An 18,900-nucleotide genomic window follows, 5' to 3' on the forward strand; every position below is an offset into this window, starting at 1 on the left:
TCCAAAAATGAAACATGAGTTTGGGATTCTATGCAGCTACTTCATGCTCTTTCATGAGCTTTGTTCATCTATCGTTGTATCTGAGGTGTTTTTATGCTTCGTGTACAAATTTGTGATTTTAATATCTGACCATATATGGGTATCGCGATCTGTGCATCCCCATGTTGGTTTTTGTTCAACAAACTTCTTTTTAGATATAGAGACTGACCTCACAATAAACCTGCAAGAACAGTCTTTGGTTAAATGAACCCACTAGGTGTTTTCCAGCATCTCGCTGGTGGTTTGGAAAGGTTTCCCATTATGATTTGAGAATTTAGACTTTAGGGGTATAACTGTCCACCACACTCTTTGGTTTGTTCTCAAAGGTGTTAGAGTTTCAGTTTGGTTTGGTAGGTATTACCAATTCCAATGTACACTTATTTTGTCTGGATTTTCAAAATGTCACAAAAAATGTGTAAGTTAGAAGATAAAGATTTTTACTAATTTTTAGAGTGTGAAATTTGACGAAATCAACAGGTCTTTCAAAAGCACGAGCCAGTTAAAAAAATAAATATGTATTGTATCGCCTATGATTATTTTGGCATTTGAGTAACTTCCTCTAACTTTGGACTACCTGAGTGGACTACGATGACCTTATCTGTGGACGAAACTGAATCCAGCTTTAAACCGCCATCATAAACTTTCCAAATCAAATAAAGGCCGAGTGAGAAGGTGATTCATTTTAAGGATCTGAACGAAGGTGAATCGGTTTAAGCATTCAGTACTGTTTATAGCACAAAGTAAAGATACACAAAGCTGAGTTATTTAAGCAATTTGCATATTTTCGACTAGTTCAAACAAAAACATAAAAATGTGTTTTCAATGCATTCACTTTCGAAACTATTATGAAAGGTTAATTTCCCCCCAAAACTATATCCCTATTCTCCAGCCCTGATTCAATTGTTGACTGTTGGGGTAAGCCAGATAAGACTGAGGCGCAGCAGCAGTGAAATCTGGTAAATTCCTCAGCCAAAGGGGTGCGGGGGGGTCAAAACGGAAGCAGAGAGGGGGACAACACCTTCTGTTTTCATTTCTGGAATGTTAATAGTTGGTGTGTCTTGTGGTACACTAGCACCGAGTCTGGTTGTGTTGTTGTCTGTTCTGGTGGGTTTCGTGGGCCAAATGGCATTGAAAGGTACAGTAGTGTTGCCATATTTTAGAGTTTCCTGCATTTTCATGTCTGGCTGTTTCAGGTAAGTGGTCTCGAAGCACCTTTTCTCCGCCTGATGCTTGCTGTTTCCTCTCAGGACAAAACAAGATATTCTGAGATATGGGACATGAGGGCACTGTGACATGGGCTAGAAATGTTTTGCATATGTGCGGCACAACTTTACCAAACTTGTTTTCAATACCCTACCTTCACTTTCACATTATTCTCTTGCCATTGCCCTGCTATGTTGTATACCACCAAGATAAAACGCAAGGAAACAATTCATGGTTTTGTAGTTAATCTTAGACCTCACCTATTAAATAGGTGCTTCATTGTTGTTATTCTGAGTCTTGTTAATCTGAGTGCTACAGTTGGCCCCAAATAAATAAATAACCAAGCAAAATTCATACATAAAACAAGAAAGATTTTGGAAGTGAATATGCCTAGCTTTATTAAGCTGAGCACTAGCTCAGCTCTCTTGACAGTAAATTGTCAACAGTGACTTCTGGTCGTAGCGACGGATTGAAAATGGTCACGCGAGTCGAAAAATGTAAACCCTTCTGAGCTCTCGTTGGACACAAAAAACTGCATCACAGAGGGATAGGAGCATGCATGAGAATTTCAGCTGTCCTTGATAAATGAATGAGTTTTATGGTCATTGATTTAAGTTTTATCCCCAAATATTAGACCTGTATGGCCCTAAATGTTAATGTACAGATGGCTGCAGGAGTATAGCTTTGTTTAATGAAAAAAACGTTTATCTTTGTGGTTGAGATATTGATTATTCTTTTTTGTGTATGTAACATTTTCATATTCTAGTTTGTCCACTGAGCAGAAGTAGACTAAGCGATTTCCTGAGTTAAAGATTAAACACGGTGAATTTAAAGAATCCCTGACTTTTAATGGTATTATCAGGGGGCATGGTGACCCAAGTGCAGCCGTGAGCAAGCACAGGGAGTATTCCGTTGATTAACATCCACAGGAAGTGCTCTGCTCTTTCGATCAGCTAGACCCTACAAATAATCTATCCTGCTTTCTTGTGCTTATACTAGGGATGTTCACAATTAATTGACTATAGATTAATTGCTAATAAGAAAAATGCAATTTAATGGATTAAGATTTTGTCTTATCGATAAGAACTAAACAATCACATGTAATTGTATCAACAGGAGTCTTTGTAGGGCGCAGGGCGTTTTGAGGGGGGGGAAAGCCCAGCCAGCAAGGGGTAGTACCCACCAGAACGACAGGGGGCTGTCGAGGGGGGGGGGGATGCACAGTGGAGCAGGAAGTAGAAGTAGATGGAGGCTTCCGGAACAACGACAAACAACAAACATGGCTGTGCATAGGAACGGGAGCTTCTCGTTGTTGTTCAACAACTAATGCTGCGTTGCGATTGAACACGGTAGACGGAAAGGGGATAACGGCACTTTCTGAACGGCATGGAGGAGGGGAAAAAACGAAGCGAGGGAGAAATACAATGGCAAAACATACAAGCGATATGCTGCTATGGTGACCCAATAAACTATATTAAACTGAATTATTTCCTGTCTGTTGTTGTATATAATAATTTTAGTCATGTTGAATAATTTTATTAGCCTCTCATTGTCCATATCTGCACCAGACTTGATCTGCTCCGTAATATCTGACTCATTCCGTTGCGGAGGATGGCAAAATGTTTAAATATTAATATAAGTATGTATAATATAATATAATTCGCGTAAAGGCGGGTCGTAAATATTCCTGTATCTGTGAACCAGCTCAGAGAGTCTTGCCTTCCACTTCTCCATTTTGAAATGAAATTAAATGGAATCGCGTCAAGTCACAAAATGTCGCGTAGGTCCCCGTTGCGATTGTTTAAGGTTAACAACTATCGATTTAAGGCGGTTCATTTAAATTTGTATCCCTAGCTTATACATAACGTTTTTTGTATTTTTTCTTCGCAGTATTAAGATATACTGTAAATGCATGGCTAATTTGAGGCAAGCCCACAATAGCAGCCCTGGAATGTGCCAGAAGCTGGGACACTGTCAGATTTTATTTATTTTGGTAAAGGTTCAGAATACTACTTGCCTGCATCTCAGTGCTTGATAATGATGTTGACTGTAATATTTATGTAGCAGAGGTTATCTTTATTAAAAAATAAGAAGATATATAACAAGAAAATATATAGCATAATTTACACAAGCCCCAGAATACTAACCCAAGAGTAAAGGTCAAGGGTAGGAGACTATGTAAATAAATTAGGTTATGTCAATGCATTTTACTTTCAAGGCCATATAAAAACAAAAACAAAAACAAAAAAGACATTTACCAGCTCTTACCCAAGCTGGCCACTCAACAGGAAGTAAAACTATTTCTTCACCTGTTCTACCTTTTGCGAGTGGGTAACTTCAGCATTTTGAAGGCAAGTCAATTGAGCAAGTCAGCTTATCTGTTCAATCTACAGTATATATACTGTGTATATATATATAAAATAAATCCTCCACCTCAAAACTGTAGTTTGAAAAACTGTAGTTCACTTTTCATCTCCGCTATTGACCCAAGATAGTAGGCGTGGGCCGATATTCGACAATATCGACTATCGCCATATTTGCCACCATATGCAATACTTTCACAGTATCGAATTCCCCCCCCAACCCCTCCCACCCCCATTCGTCCATGGGACCATGGGGAGCAACGGACGGAGCTCATTCACTTGCGCACACGAGAATGAGGATGTAGAGTATGTGGACATATGCGCGCAGCGATGCAACAGATGGATGGCGTGGATGGAGATTTAGTTGCAGCTCCGACGGCACCGACGATGGGCGTGCTAGTGAAGGGTTGCCTGCGATCGCCGTGCCAAGACAATGTGGGGTTTTTTTAGATGTAGGTTATTTTATTTTATGTCTGCTTATTGAATGGGATATGGAATATGTGTAATGGGGACATGTTCTCCATGTCTCTGGAGAACTCTCCCTGATCACCCCCTCTCCATGCATTATGGGCAGGAAATAATCTGAATCTGAGTCTACAAGTTGTGCCTGGTTCCTCTGTGCTCCGTCCCCCCCACTGTTTTTAGTTGTTTTATTTGGAGGGAGGGGGCTCAGCTCTCCGTGTTGCTCTCTGTCATCTGGGCACACAGAGTGCCATGTCCACGTCCATGTCCGGTTGTAGTTATCAGTATCACGCCCCCCCCCCCCCCCCCCCCCAAAAAAAGCAGGAAGTGAAATTGGCTGGAGGTGGCCTTTTAAAACGTGGCAATAATAGTGCGGACATGTTTAAGGCATTTCATTGTGAACACAATATCAAGGTAACCACTTGCCACGTCCACCTTTTGTTATTCCTAAATTAACAATCAAACCGCTATTGTTGACAATTGAAACTACGAACTTGTGAAGGGTTTCCTGTCTGCCTGAGGTAAGCTTCACACAAAGGCACGCCTTAATTTCAGTGTCTGTGTGCGAATTGTCATCGCTACCTCCCCAGCCCAGCCCAGCCCATGAATCATAACAGCAGCTGGACTTTACCCACACTCGTACCATGCCCTCTTGTGGTCTCAACCTGCTGTTTGCTGAAGGCGTCACCTCGTTCTTGGTGGCTCACTTCCGTGGTGTGACGGTCAGCCTCCAGGCACCCTTTGCAATGGCAGTGGGGCTGTGGAGTTCTGTCTGGTGGGAGAGTGCTGAACTCTAATGGCAGCCATCGGTACTCTGCGCTTTTTTGTTTTATTAATAGGCCGGCTATTTCCTATAGCTGCATATTGGCCATATTGACATTGTATATAAAGCTAGCATAAGCGCTTATGTCATGGCTCATAATTCACACACACACACACACACACACACACACACACACACACACACACTTAGCATGAGTGCGTCTGCCTGCATGCATATCATCCTCACGATGAATGTGCATTTGTGTGTGAGTAACTCTACACAGGTGATACCAAGCTGAATTTAGCCCCCTTAGGGCCAGCTGGCCCTACTATTTAAAACAGGAGGTTGTTAGTTGGGGGTGGATGTTGAGGCTATCAGGTCTTGGACAGGATTAGGATGCGTCTCACTAATTAAAACTGTTTTGACTCACTCTCTGCTCTCCCCACAGACTAAAAGCCAAAGCTTTCCCTTTAATCCTTTGATATTTTAAAATGGCACGTGCAGGTCTTTAACAATTTTAGCTCTTTAGAGCTGATACAACTTGATGGCCTCAGATGGAAAGCATCGGATGCTGCACTGCAACTTTGACAAACATTAAGCGCATTCGAGTGACATCATCATGCCAAGATGTAAAGCATTTGATCCCCAAAGTGTTTATCAACAGACCATCTTAAAAGCAATGCTGTTGGGGGGGAAGCAGAGGTAGAGACTGAGAAATGCATGCCCCCCACCACCGCCACTTGGCTTGTAACAGTGAAGGAATGGCAACAGCTGAGCTGGAGAACTCTATCTCTCTCTCTCTCTCTCTCTGTGTGTGTGTGTGTGTGTGTGTGTGTGTGTGTGTGTGTGTGTGTGTGTGTGTGTGTGTGTGTGTGTGTGTGTGTGTGTGTGTGTGTGTGTGTGTGTGTGTGTGTGTGTGTGTGTGTGTGTGTGTGTGTGTGTGTGTGTGTGTGAGGAGGAGCTGCAACCAGAGCAGCCTCAGTCTCTCGGCTGACTCCGCAGCCGTCCTCTCTCCCTCCGTCCTCTCTCTCTCTCTGCCCTCCTTTTCAGCGTCCCCCTCTTCCCTTTCTTTGGCGAATTCTTATTTTTTTTCTCTCATACCGGTTTCTCCGGAGCAGAACAGCCCTGTCGTGACTGGCCCTCCACTAGTGAAAGAGAGCGAGAGAGACCAATTGATCACTCTGAACCTTAAGGAGGAAGGCATCGCGAGGGAAGAGAACGCCGCAGAGCCCTTTCCTCCCTGCATGCGGTGACTTTTGCAACAGGATTTTTCCTTCTTGAAGCCTGGGAGTCGTCTCGGGGAAAGCGCTTCCTTCGTCCCGTCTTATAGAGGGAACAGCTAATTTGAGAAGACGGGGGATGCAGTTAAGGTCCAATTTTTTGTTCCTGCCTGAATTGACTAATCTTCCAGATTTTTGCAGTTTTGAATACAAAGTTTACTGAATAATTGGTCTGAGGAATTGGGAATGACAATGCTGGACACCAACCACTGCCTGTCGTTTGAGCCCTCCCCTCCGGGTTCTCCTCCAATGGGGGATGACATAGAGAAGATGGGCCTGCGAACGGACCACGACAGGCATGTCTATCACAGCCTCAAGGAAGGTGGGGCAGATCTCGGCGTGCACATGCTCAGTAAAGATGCAGGAAATGCGATCTGGTTAGTGTATGTGGTCCAAGGCTGCTGATTCATAGGTCTGCAGTCTCTTGTTTTATAGTATCATATTAATTGTTTTTGAGGTAGCACTTAAGAGAAGCCATTTTATTTTACGCCATGAAGTGTGGGTCATTTCTCAAGACAACAGTGGTATCAGGAAGTTCTCTCCCTTTCTATTCCAGCGATTCCTCTTCAATAAAATAGACCAGAATATAGAAAACAATAATGTTAATGAAATTACAAACCAAAGGGCGGGGCTTTGGGAAACTGCAAAGGTCATTAATTTATCCTGTGACTAAATGTAGGCAACTCATGCCTGTTTTTGCAAAAATATGAATCATTTGAAAATAGAAGCTTCCATAGCGGTTTTTCCAAAATTGTCCTTTTAGAAGGATTTACTGATGTTTGTATCCGACATTCATTCAGTGTCCAAAGTGTACAAATTATTTTCTTTTACATGAATTGTTGCTACATTTTCAGGGCAGCGCTTTAAAGGGGCATTAGAATATAATGTCCCATTCTGGGTCTTTGTTTTTTGAATTTGGGATTTGGTTTCAGGTTTCTAATTGTGCAATTATTATGTAGCTTTATTTCCACAGGGCTGACAGATAATATTAAAGTGCTGATTGATCAAAATCAATTGGATGGAAGAGGTTGAAACCATTCCAAGCAAGCATTAGAACACGGCACAATGTCGTCTTGGTAGTAGTTGAGTAGCAGTATTAGCCTTAAACTGAGAACAACATGGGGAAACACTTCCAAGGAAAGTCTGAAGTGCAGAAAATTTAATTTTAATTTACAATAGCCCTGATCCGAGACACTTGGGTGAAGTAGACGGTGCTGTATCAGTTGGCCAGACAAACTGGCCAATTGCTATACCTTTTGTCTTAACATTGAGGATATCCACCAATTCGGCTTACAGGATCATGTTTGTCTTGAACATGATAATGTCATTATTTCATGGTGTGCTGATGACGCTTGTGTTGAAGCTTTTGTTAAATTGAGTAACACACTGCTTCTAAATCCGTTATTTTCCTGATAAAAATCACTCGTTCCTCCTACTGACTGGCACCCCTGAAAGACTTGTGGAAGGTCCCTGAAACCTCAGTTATGCAAAACACGGGCACAACAAACGCCCACATGATTTCCTTCTGCCTTGTTCACCCAGCAGAGCAAACCATACACACAAAAATAAATGCCTCTCTACAACGTCCGGCGTGTGCCAAAGTTCTCTTTCGGTTAGTATTCCCTCCATCTAGTCTGGGTGTCAGCTGATTTGCGGTCATTGGGCGGCAGCACAACGGCAAGGTGAATTGACGCCAAGTAACGAGCGTCTCGACCCCGCACTGTGCATGTGTGTCACCCAGCTACTTTCCACTCTCGCCGATGTGTGAAGCCTTTTTTTGTCAGTCGTTCCATCCGTCCGCAGGGTCTGCTCAACAGATGTAGTAATCAAAACACTGCCAGAATGATATCACACAAGAGGCCATTAACCACATGTTTTGCAAATAGAATGTTTCCAGTTTCCACGCCAAGTACATTGTCTACTTGGCATTTCTTTTTTTGGAGGGGGCACATTGTGATTGCCTTAATGTTTGAGCTCGTGTTTGATTTGTTCGTGGTCTTGTTCACGTCTTTGTGTGTCACCACCCCCCAACATGCCTGAATTTGTCCAATTGTGGTTGACGCATGTCGGCTTGCTATTATAGGCAAAGGGCTCTTTGGGGACAGTTACAGTAGTGTGACATGTTCAATCAGACCCAGTGACACATGAGCACAATGGGATTAGCCCAGTTGGCTGCAGGGATCTTGGCTCTACCTCCTTGTTTCTATCCCCTCCTCACCCTCTCTCCCTCCCTCTCCTTCTATCGCAACTTCTCCATTTTTTTTTCTTTTGTTTTGCTTTTTGTCATTGTGCTAAGAGTCTAGCGGAGTGGTTTCCAGGCCCCCTCTCAAGAGGCTACCTGTCATTCATAACATACAGGTACTCCTCACTTAACGACCTACCTGTTTAACCACCATTCGGACTTACGACCAGTCTGGTCGTAAGTCTGTATTGCACGCTGCGTACAATACCACGGTGTGTGCGGCATTTCAGCGTCAAGCATCTCATCTCATCACCCTTTATATACTATATACACTGTATATACTATATTCACTATACACCAGTCTCAGTCTCGTTCCCACAGTCTGTCAGTATTCACTACACTAGCGTTTGCAATCACCATGCCCCCTTACCGTGAAATAACACGGGTCCTCGCTTAACAACCTGCTGCTAGGAACGGAACTTGGTCGGAACTAAGTAAGGAGTACCTGTAGTTCATGAATCGACATTATAGGAAATTAAAAAACACATCAAAGGTGCCTGCATCTTCCTTAGAATTCTGCTTCACATCTAATTCTCACTCAGAAATATTACACCACTTTAACGTGCCTGACTTGCCACTTTAACAATGAATGTGAATGCCAATTCAACATATAATAAAAAAACGCATTTTCGTAATTGACCATCTCTTTCATAGCATTATTCTTTTTTTATTATTATTATTTTTTAATTATTTTAGCGTAGCTTAATTTCTAATTAAAATAATAATATAATGTCTAAGAAGCTAAAACTGAAACGGTTTCTGCATCGTTGCCTCAGCTTTGGTCCTATACCAAATTTATACCAAACAGGGCTCAGCTTTTTGCAGATGAGAGAAATGTTTGGGAACAACTGAACGGACCATCCAGAAAACCTTCCCAGGCTTGGCAGCAGTAACGGCCATGTTTCCTTCAGAAAGGTGTCCTCTTGGCCACTGAACCACTTTTTCCACCTGGTTAGTTTGAGTCCAGCCATGTCGTAGTGTCAACTGAATGCTAGCTATCTCTTCTTTTTTGCTCTCGCTGTCTCTCAGTGACAGTGAAAGGTGTGTACAGTGGGACAGTTTTGGCTCTGGCCTAGTATCCCAATAAAAACTCTTTCTATCCTTGCCCTAAATTAACAGAACCTGCCCTGGAACCTTGAGAAGGCCCAGAGGGGACGTTGAACAAGAACACTTGGGCTGTATGGTTCCACGGGCTTGTCATTCAAGCGCCAGCACTGCTTTTCACACATTTTTTACATTTCAGCTTCCCTATTGTCACACTAGATGGTGCTAGTGATGGTGAGACAGTTTCTTCTGCTTTTTTTTTTTCCACAATGAGGACAAAGAGGGTTTACTGACGATGATCTTGGACACAGCGCTTTGTGAGTGAAAGAGGTAATGACGACCTGTCAGAATTGGAAAGTTTAACCTGCTTCTAGTAAAATCATGATTTCTCCAACTGACCATCATTAGGAGAAATGATGGTCCTAGAAAGGCAGTGAATATGTCTACAGTTTTATTGAAAAAGAAAGTTCCCAAACTGTCTTCAGAATAAGTTTGATTAATTGAGTTTCCTTGAGATTGGTGAAGATGAAGAGCTACTCCATCCATGGGGAAAGCACAAAAGGATGGTATGGGAAAAGAAATAGGGTGGAAATTAAGGGAAAAATTTGAGGAACATGTGAAAGAAGAGTAGGGAGTAGGTAGGGGAGAGAGAAGATGCGATAGAGGAAAAGTGCAAGATTCTCATTCCCAGAATAACCCTCTTCCCTCGATGTGGCAAAGCGGCATGGCATCTTCTCTTGCACTCTCTGCCCTGGCATGGTTTGCATATGTGTGTGTTTGTGCACTCCACACGTGAGTCCCCAAAAGGTTTGTCTCCATGCAACACAAAGGCAGAATTGAATCTCCACTGCAGTGTTTGCAAACAAGCATGCCAGGTACTTAAATTAAGAGCGGTGCGTTTGTTTAGGCCTCCATGTTTACATCCACCCGTGCAAAGTGACATGTTATTGATTTTAGCGGGGAGCTTACAAAGCTGGTCTAATCCCCCAAGATGCAGTGCAGATAAAGCTCAGCGCCAGAGCAAGCTAAGATTTGTAGGCATGGTCTGAATGTTGACTCACACAGGGAGCCCCCACCACAATGAACTCCCTTCCACCCAGGCCAGCTAGCTAGCTATGATGTCATGGTGTTGGTGGCAAGGAACAGGTGCTGGTTGGCCTTAAAGCGACTGCTTCGATGTGCTCCACCATGCATGCACGCACACACACACACACATACACTTAAACATAGACACGCTCCATTACAAGGACAGCTGGGGCAGATAAATAGATAAGGTCCTCAACCTTGAGACAGCAAAATATCAAAGCAGACCTGATTTCTACTCTGTAAAAACAGCCTTGAGTTTTCGTGACAAGTTTATTTATTCCCTTGGAAACTTCACAAACGAGATGTAAAAGCAAGATGAACTTCTTTGGTGTATTCCCTTTTAAAATGAGAAATGGGCTGCGTTGCCAAGAAGCAAAGTGGAAGTACAGTGAGGTCTCCGGTTTGTGCCCTGAACCTTCAAAACCATCAAAAAACAAAGTGTCTATAGAGGTCTTGTTTGAATAAGTGTGGGTGGTTAATTCTAGTTCTGTATATAAAAATATAGTCTGTTCACACTTCCCCCATCTCTTACTGTGTTGCAATGAGTTCAGAGCAGTGACAGAAAGATGCTTGCTTGTTAATGTAGACTTTAACCACTGCAATCGCGCTTTGTGATGGGAACTTTTTTTAGCATTTGCATTTTCATTCAACTATTCCCAGTTCTTATTTAGCTACTAATAATAATATCACCAATATTTTAGCCCAGACAAATAACTGATTTCAGCACCTTAAGTTCAGAATTCAAAGCTTGTTAAAATGGTGCTTGCAAAAAGTGATGTATGATTAACCAAAATTGCACAGCCACTCACCAATAAATTAAACAATTTAATGACATGGTGCACACTGAAAAATAATGACCCCTTTATAAGCCTGCGTGGTTGCAGAAAGAACCACCACTGACCGAAGAATCACTTTATTTTGTGGATAGTATTTCACATTCCTCCTATGGGATATTAAAAGGTTTTTAATTCTTAGTTGAGTCAAGTGCTGAACAAAGGAAAAAACAAGGAGCTAATCATGCAAGTCTGGTCAAACCTTGTTTGTTTCCAGACTCATTTTGTGGCTGCATTGGGTTCCCTTAACTTGAACTACTGCAGCCATTCATTATGTAATGTTCACTTCCTGTTTTGAAATGACTCTATAGTTGGCTCACACGAAGCAGTTATCACCATAACTTTATCTTTTTCAACCTTTTACTTTGTTTTTCCTTTTATTTCTTGCTTTTCTTTTTCTGTATTTCCCTTCTCGTCTACTTTGTTTCCTTACCAATAAAAAAAGGCTTTGACAGACAACTGAAAAATGTATATATATTTTTTTTCAAAACAGGATGTCCTTAACATGGAGCTCACACCCTCCCTGCGCCCTCCCCTCTAGGGTATCTTTTTTCTTTTCTTTTTTTGCTGTTCTATGAGAGGTTGAAACCAGAAGATATACAGAAAGATAGGGCCCATGTCCTCTTTTTCGTCAGTATGCTACCGACCATGGCCAGCGCGCTTGGACTTTTCGATGGATCACAATAGGATTCTACATACTCCAGCGAGCTTTCACTGACTCCCCTTTGCCTTCTCTCCCTCCCCTTCCCTTCTCACCATCCCCTCTTTGCCCCCTCTGTCTCAATGCAGTGCTCCAGCTCAAACTCCAGCAGAGACGCACACGAGAGGAACTGGTCAGCCAGGGGATCATGCCACGTAAGTCTCGCCTCTGACCACACTGCAAAGACTTGTCTATTCACAGTTGTGTGTTTTGCGCAGCATCACTCATGCATGTTAAATAGTGTCAATACCCTCATTAGATAGTTACATTCATTCTTTTTTTTCTTTTTTTTTTTTTTCATTAACCAAAATTAGTTATGCATTGTAAGTCTTATGCATTATAACCCGTCTGACAATCTGCATCTGCTGGCAAACGGCCTTGCTGTATGCATTAACTAAAATTCTCCATGCCTTTTTTCATTCATGTTATTTGGGCCTGTTTGGGTCTAGACTAGCAAATGCTTAGTGCGCCACCCCTGTAATACATAGACTTAAGTTTCTTGTGTAGCTGTCATGAACTGTCTGCCATTATCATACAGGCAGGCAGTTTCCTCTTCTTCTCTATCCACTTCCTGTTTCATGGTTCCGCTCAGCTGAAATGAAGACATGGTGCTTTTTCTTATTGGCTTTTGCAGTTGAAGTCTGTTTCATTGCAAAGCTGTATAGGAACAGAACAAGGAAGTGGCCTTTTTTGTTTGCTTCAAAAGTACTCTAACCAAATCAGTGACTAACCTGAAGCATTAATCTCATACCTTCAGTCTATAGGTAAATGTTATCAAAGTATATGATAGGTCAAAATATTACCAAGACTACTATGCCGCAAAGTACCAATAAGACCTTTCCAATTGAACTTGATCTTTGACTAGACTAAGAGAATGTCTTTCCGATAGCTATTTGTAGCCAATGTGCTGGTGGTATAAGATAGGCCTAACAACCAGCATCTTGCAGTCTGTTGTAATTCCCTTCCATTTGAATAGTTTGGCTAATGATTTCGCTACCAGAAACTGTTTGATCCCCATTGCCTGTCTTTGCCCCTTATAGAGATTGTACTTACAGAGAAACTACTGAACAAACAACAACTGTAGTCTGAATCCATAAGATGTTTGGCAAGGGTCTTTCACAGAAGAAGCAGCCCTGAGCGCATATCTGGATAGTCCCATTAATTATGGAACAAGTATTAGGATTCTCCAAATCCACGATTCGATTTGACTTTCGATTTTAAGGTTTCGATTCGATTTTCAATTTAAACATATGTATTTTATTTCATTTTTTCAGCACTGCCATTGCCATTATTAAGACCCTTTCACACATTGTAGTTCTCTGTAAATTTCAGGTAACCTTTCCGGCACCCCTAGTAAGTTTCAGTGTTCACACGTGCAGCTACATTCAGGGAGATTTCCGCCTTGCACCTTTTCACACATGCTTTGATAATGCCAAAATAGATGTGGCAACGCACAGTCCAGTCCAGTAGCCACCCGTGCGGTCCTGGTCCCACCCTCCACGCCATAGAGTGACAAACAGAGCAGCAGTGCATGCAGCTCATTCTCTTCCACGCACAAAGATGATGTATGAGGACGTAGCATGCAAATAAAAATAAACATGCCTTTGAAAAAAATCCTGAAATAAATAAACTAGGCAATAACTATATAAATAAATGTAAATATAAATATGTTAATGAGTAAATATACGCCCGACTGACCAGACGGCGCCCCACAGGCGCCGGCCGAGGTGGGGATATCTTTCATTCCGATTCATGGGATCTTTCAGCACTTTCATTGCGTCACGTGGTTTCATGAGACCCTCTGAATCTTATGCGAAATTGCCATTTTCAAGTACGAAAAGTGAGAGTGAAACTCCTGCAGCGCACACTACGGCGGTGGTGCAGGTGCTTAGTTGCTCTCTCTCCTATTTGGATAACAGTACCGTTAGTTTTTTATTTTATTAAATGAGACCCTCAGTCATTTAGCTGGCACATTTTAACATCCCTAGTTTGTACATGTGTTTAAATAGCATAAATGGACTGTTAAAGTCCAACAAAAAAGACCATTAGAAATGTATTTTTTTAGGGGACAGTGCCCCCCCCCCCCCCCAACACACACACCGAAAGGTTTGCTGAACCAGGCCAATGCCAATGACAATCATTTCCTTTATGATCCATAAACATAAAATCAATTCAGTTCTTTCTCTCAACATTGTCAATTTTCTACCACAGCATTAGGTTTGTCTTTACTAAAGAGACAAAATACTATATAACATGTAACTTAACTCTCTTATGTGTGATATCTGGCCGGGCATAGCTGTACATAGTTTGGTTGACTGGTAAATTTGGATAAATTAGGTTTGGATGAACAGGGTTCTACTGTATTTGCCTGTTCTTGCAGCCTAGCAGTAGATTTTACTCTCATATTGAGAGATTACCAAGTGATTGTGATCACTTTAAGGGTAGTGTCTTTTCTCATAAAAAGTTTCTTATAAACGTCCTTCGCCAATGTCCCAAAGTACAGTAAAGCAGAGTACAACACAGTACTTAGCCATAACAGTGACTCACTTCTCCATACAATAACCTAATGACCTTGTCACAAACAAGGTCTACGGGACTCGCTGTGCCTTGTGTTCAATGTTTCCTAATTTAAACAATGCAAGCAACAGTGTGTCTGCCGTGTTCAGGTGATCTTCTGATTATCTGGTTTGTGGAATGAGTGATGCAGGGTTTTAATGGAGCATTTGCGGCAGGGGGCTGCATGCTTTATAACCGCAAAATACATACCTCCCCTCTTTCTGTTAACATCCAAGCTTCCGGTTCCTGTAAAAAAACAGTTCTTGGTGCATATCCTTTTTGAAGGGGAATGTTCCAAAAAAAAAAAGTGTAAGAAGGCCAATGTGGTGGATAGTGCACTCAAATTTACGTGACTAAAGGGAAGTCGTCTAATTACAATGGTGAGGGCTAGGAGAAAGACATGGGCTTTGTGTTTGTTTTGTACTGTTGTGTCAGTGTGAAGTTGAGCCTGAACGTTGCATAACGAGAGCAGCATGTAGGTCTTTGAGCATCTCAAGGTCTCAATCAAGGTGTTCCCCACCTCCTACCCACCATTTCTTGTAATTTGACATCCACACATGCTGTGGCATTAACATTGAATGCTCCGTCCCTCTTCCCAGCCTACAAACACAACACAACCACAAACACACATATACCTCAATCCGAAATGTTCATAACAGCCGTGGCAGGGATTTTGTCAGCACTCTTACCTAATTAGAAAAGTGTTATGTTTCATCAGAGTAATGGCCATTCGGCGCCTCCCCTGTACGGTGCTGCCCGAAGAACATTGTTAATGTCTTTGTTTATGCGCATGTTTAAATGAGCTCGGACGGGTGTCTAACTCAGCGATGCAAAGCTAACTTTAGCCCAGTTGAGGTTGAGTTGAGCCCAGTTAGCCTGAGTTAAGTTTTAATCTAAGGTTAATTCACTTTTAGCCTTAAATGACCAGTATGTAAGATTTAGTGGTAACTAGCAGAACAGAATATATACGTATATATGAATATATTTTGCAGAAATGGGATATAATATTCACAAGTATGTTTTAATTAGTGTATAATCCCATCCCCAAATAAGAATCGTTGAGTGTGAGAATGAGCCGCTTACATCTACATAGCGAGCGGGTCCTCTTCCATGGAGGCCGCCATGTTGCACAACCATGTTTCTACAGTAGCCGAAACACTGGCTCTAGAAAGGGCCTTTTGTGTTTTTCGTGAGTTTCACGGCCACTGTTCTACTACATGCTTGGATGGCGAGGGTGATAGGAGGGGTGTTCAGTTTGGTTGCAATCTGCAACCTCACAGCTAGATGCTTGAGTCTTACGTTGGTACTTTAAAATCATTCAATAATTTAAGGTTAAATGACTTTGTTTGTTTATTCACACATTTTGATAAAAACATAAGTGCATCATCAAATCAGACCTACTTGCAAAACTGCTTGAAAAGACAAAACCAATTGAACCTTCTCTCTCCTTCGGCTGCTCCCGTTAGGGGTCACCAGAGCGGATCATCTGCCTCCAATACCTTCTGTTCTGCGTATCTTCCTCCCTTACACCAACCGCCTGCATGTCCTCCCTCACCACATCCATAAACCTTCTCTTTGGCCTACTTCTTTTCCTCTTGCCTGGCAGCTCCATCCCCAGCATCCTTCTCCCAATGTAACTCTCATCTCTCCTACACAAGTGTCCAAACCATCTCAATCTCACCTCTCACTTTTCCACCAAACTGTCCAACCTGAGCTGTCCCTCTAATGTACTCATTCTTAATCCTGTCCGTCTTTGTCACTCCCAATGAAAATCTCAACATCCTCAACTCTGTCACCTCCAGTTCAGCCACCTGCCTTTTTGTCAGAGCCACCGCCTCTAAACCGTACAATAGAGCTGGTCTCACAATCGTCCTGTAGACCTTCCCCTTCACTCTTGCTGGAACCCTTCTGTCACAGATCACTCGGGACACTCTTCTCCACCCACTCCACCCTGCCTCTACTCTCTTCTTCACCTCTCTCCCGCACTCTCCGCTGCTCTGGATGGTCCACCCCAAGTACATGAACTCATCCGCCTTCTCCACCTCCACTCCTTGCATTCTCAGCTTTTTGCCGCCCTCCTTCCCATTCGGGCACATGTATTCTGTCTTACTCCTGCTGACTTTCATTCCTCTTCTCTCTAATGCATGCCTCCACCTCTCCAGGCTCTCCTCAACCTGCTCCCTACTCTCACTACAGATCACAATGTCATCCGCGAACATCATAGTCCACAGAGACTCCTGCCTGATTTCATCTGTGAACCTGTCCATCACCATTGCAAACAAGAAAGGGCTCAAAGCTGATCCTTGATGCAATCCCACCTCCACATTGAATGCCTTCGTCACCCCTACTGCACACTTTACTACTGTCTGACTGCCCTCATACATATCCTGTACCACTCTTAGGTACTTCTCTGCCACTCCCGACTTCCTCATGCAATACCCTATCATACGCTTTCTCTAAACCCACTAAAACGCAGTGCAACTCCCTCTGGCCTTCCCTGTACTTTTCCATCAGCATCCTTAAAGCAATTGAATAAACAAGAACAATCAAATAGATGAGTAAGATGTGGACCATGTGTGTTTCAATGCCATTTCTTTGTAGTTTGACTATTATTAGACATTTGTTCTTACGTTTGGATAGACAATTCTATCAAACCCAGGTTACTCTTAGCTCTACTTTGACACTTCACATGTATAGGCACATGCGATAAATGCACAAATATACCAAGTACCACCACTGAACTTGATTTACCATGACAACATCACTGTTATAGGATTAATCATTTTATTTTCTCATTGGACGTCATTTTGGTGCAAAATGTTGTTCCTTTTTGGAGCATTCACATTTTGTGTTGATCTCATGCATACATACATACATACATACATACATACATACATACATACATACATACATACATACATAAATAGGGGACCCCCCCCCACACACACACACACACACACAAAAACCCAACAAAATCACACGTTCAGTGAGCAGGAGTCCAAATTTAGACAACCACAACACGCACACACCTCAAAACAGAAAGAGTGCAGGGTTTAGAATAGCTCGCCTGACCTTCTCAAACCTGCAGACAGTTTTGCTTTGACTCCCGTGTTCCTCTAATAGCTGGCGTGTTTGTACATTGTCGCCAGCCCAGAGCGCCGTCAACATTTCCATCTGGTGTTTCTGCAAGCTGCCTTTAATCTCATTGTCTTCTTCCCTCTCCCTCTCCGCTGTCCATCCCTCGCTCTGTGCAGCGCTGAAGAGTCCAGCAGCCTTTCATGAGCAAAGGAGAAGTCTCGAGAGAGCAAGGGTGAGTGTTTTCATTTACAGTTATTTCTACCAATGATCATGCTGCCTGTTTGTTTTGAGGACATTAGTTGAAGCAGGTTTAAAAATGATTCTCTTTGGCTCTCTCTCCCTCCCTCCCCAACTGTTGTCCTCTCATCTTTTCCCTTCAATCCAAATCCTGACCTCTCCTTCCCCATCCCCTTACTTCCCACCCACCAGACGGAGGACTACCTAAAGAGGAAGATCCGGAGTCGTCCCGAGCGCTCGGAGCTGGTCAGGATGCACATTCTGGAGGGTGAGTGTCCCGCAGAGGCCCTCGCTGGAGCAACCAAGACGGGGCAAACCACATCCCACTTGCACTTGCTGCTGCAACACACATTTATTTCCACAGTGACCGCCAGACCAAAAGTTCAACATTTTGAGTGGTTGTTAAGACCGTACTTGGAAAAAATGACATTTTATTATTATCCAAGCTGTCATGCCCACCAAACATGAAATAAAACCATTTCTTCATACTCATTCCGCAGTATTGAAACTAGTTAGTAGTAGTAGTGTAGGGGCAAATCTGCTTTGTTTATCACTGGTTGCCATGCTTTTGCTAATACGTTTTTCAATTACAAACAACTCCCTCATTTTTAGGGAAAAACTGAGGGGGAATTCAGGAAGTGAAATGTACTAAAGATGAAAATGCCAAACAGAGAATATTTTTCCCTGAGTTGAGAAAGATAAAACAAGATGCTCATGGAACCCATTAGCAATAATAATAACCATTCCCATGCACTGAAGCTTTCGGTGTCTTTGAAATGTGCAGGCATTAATGAGTGCCTGGTATTGTATGTTTTTTCTTACCACAGGTTGGGGTAGATCAGTCAAGAGTTAAGGCGTCATACTCAATGAAATAACAATTTGATGCAAAGATGCTTTTGTAACAAGCAAAAAATAATTTGTTTTTTGCATGGTGCAAACCCTCAGCGTTAGCCCTCCACCACTTTGCCAAGTTTGCACTGCTGGTACAGTAGAACATTATTTTCCGGCTCATTC

The 18,900-nt window shown here is 42.5% G+C and overlaps 1 protein-coding gene across 5 annotated transcripts in view; it reads left to right on the top strand.

Moving 5' to 3' along the window:
• Positions 1 to 18,900, top strand: part of mrtfab (myocardin related transcription factor Ab) — a 57,448-nt gene that overhangs the window by 18,325 nt on the left and 20,223 nt on the right. For 2 of the 5 annotated variants that reach the window (XM_080021532.1, XM_080021534.1), the window contains exons 1-4: positions 5,894 to 6,432; positions 12,105 to 12,170; positions 17,826 to 17,881; positions 18,079 to 18,154. In XM_080021532.1, the coding sequence (XP_079877658.1) occupies positions 6,297 to 6,432; positions 12,105 to 12,170; positions 17,826 to 17,881; positions 18,079 to 18,154 (334 nt within the window). In that variant the 5' untranslated portion in view covers positions 5,894 to 6,296. Of the gene's footprint in view, positions 1 to 5,893; positions 6,433 to 8,406; positions 8,469 to 12,104; positions 12,171 to 17,825; positions 17,882 to 18,078; positions 18,155 to 18,900 lie in introns of those variants that run through there. The other 3 variants (XM_080021533.1, XM_080021535.1, XM_080021536.1) reach the window with 2 other exon arrangements.

The sequence above is a fragment of the Zeus faber genome, assembly GCF_960531495.2.
Source record: "Zeus faber genome assembly, chromosome: 20".
NCBI classification, from domain to species: Eukaryota; Metazoa; Chordata; class Actinopteri; order Zeiformes; family Zeidae; genus Zeus; species Zeus faber.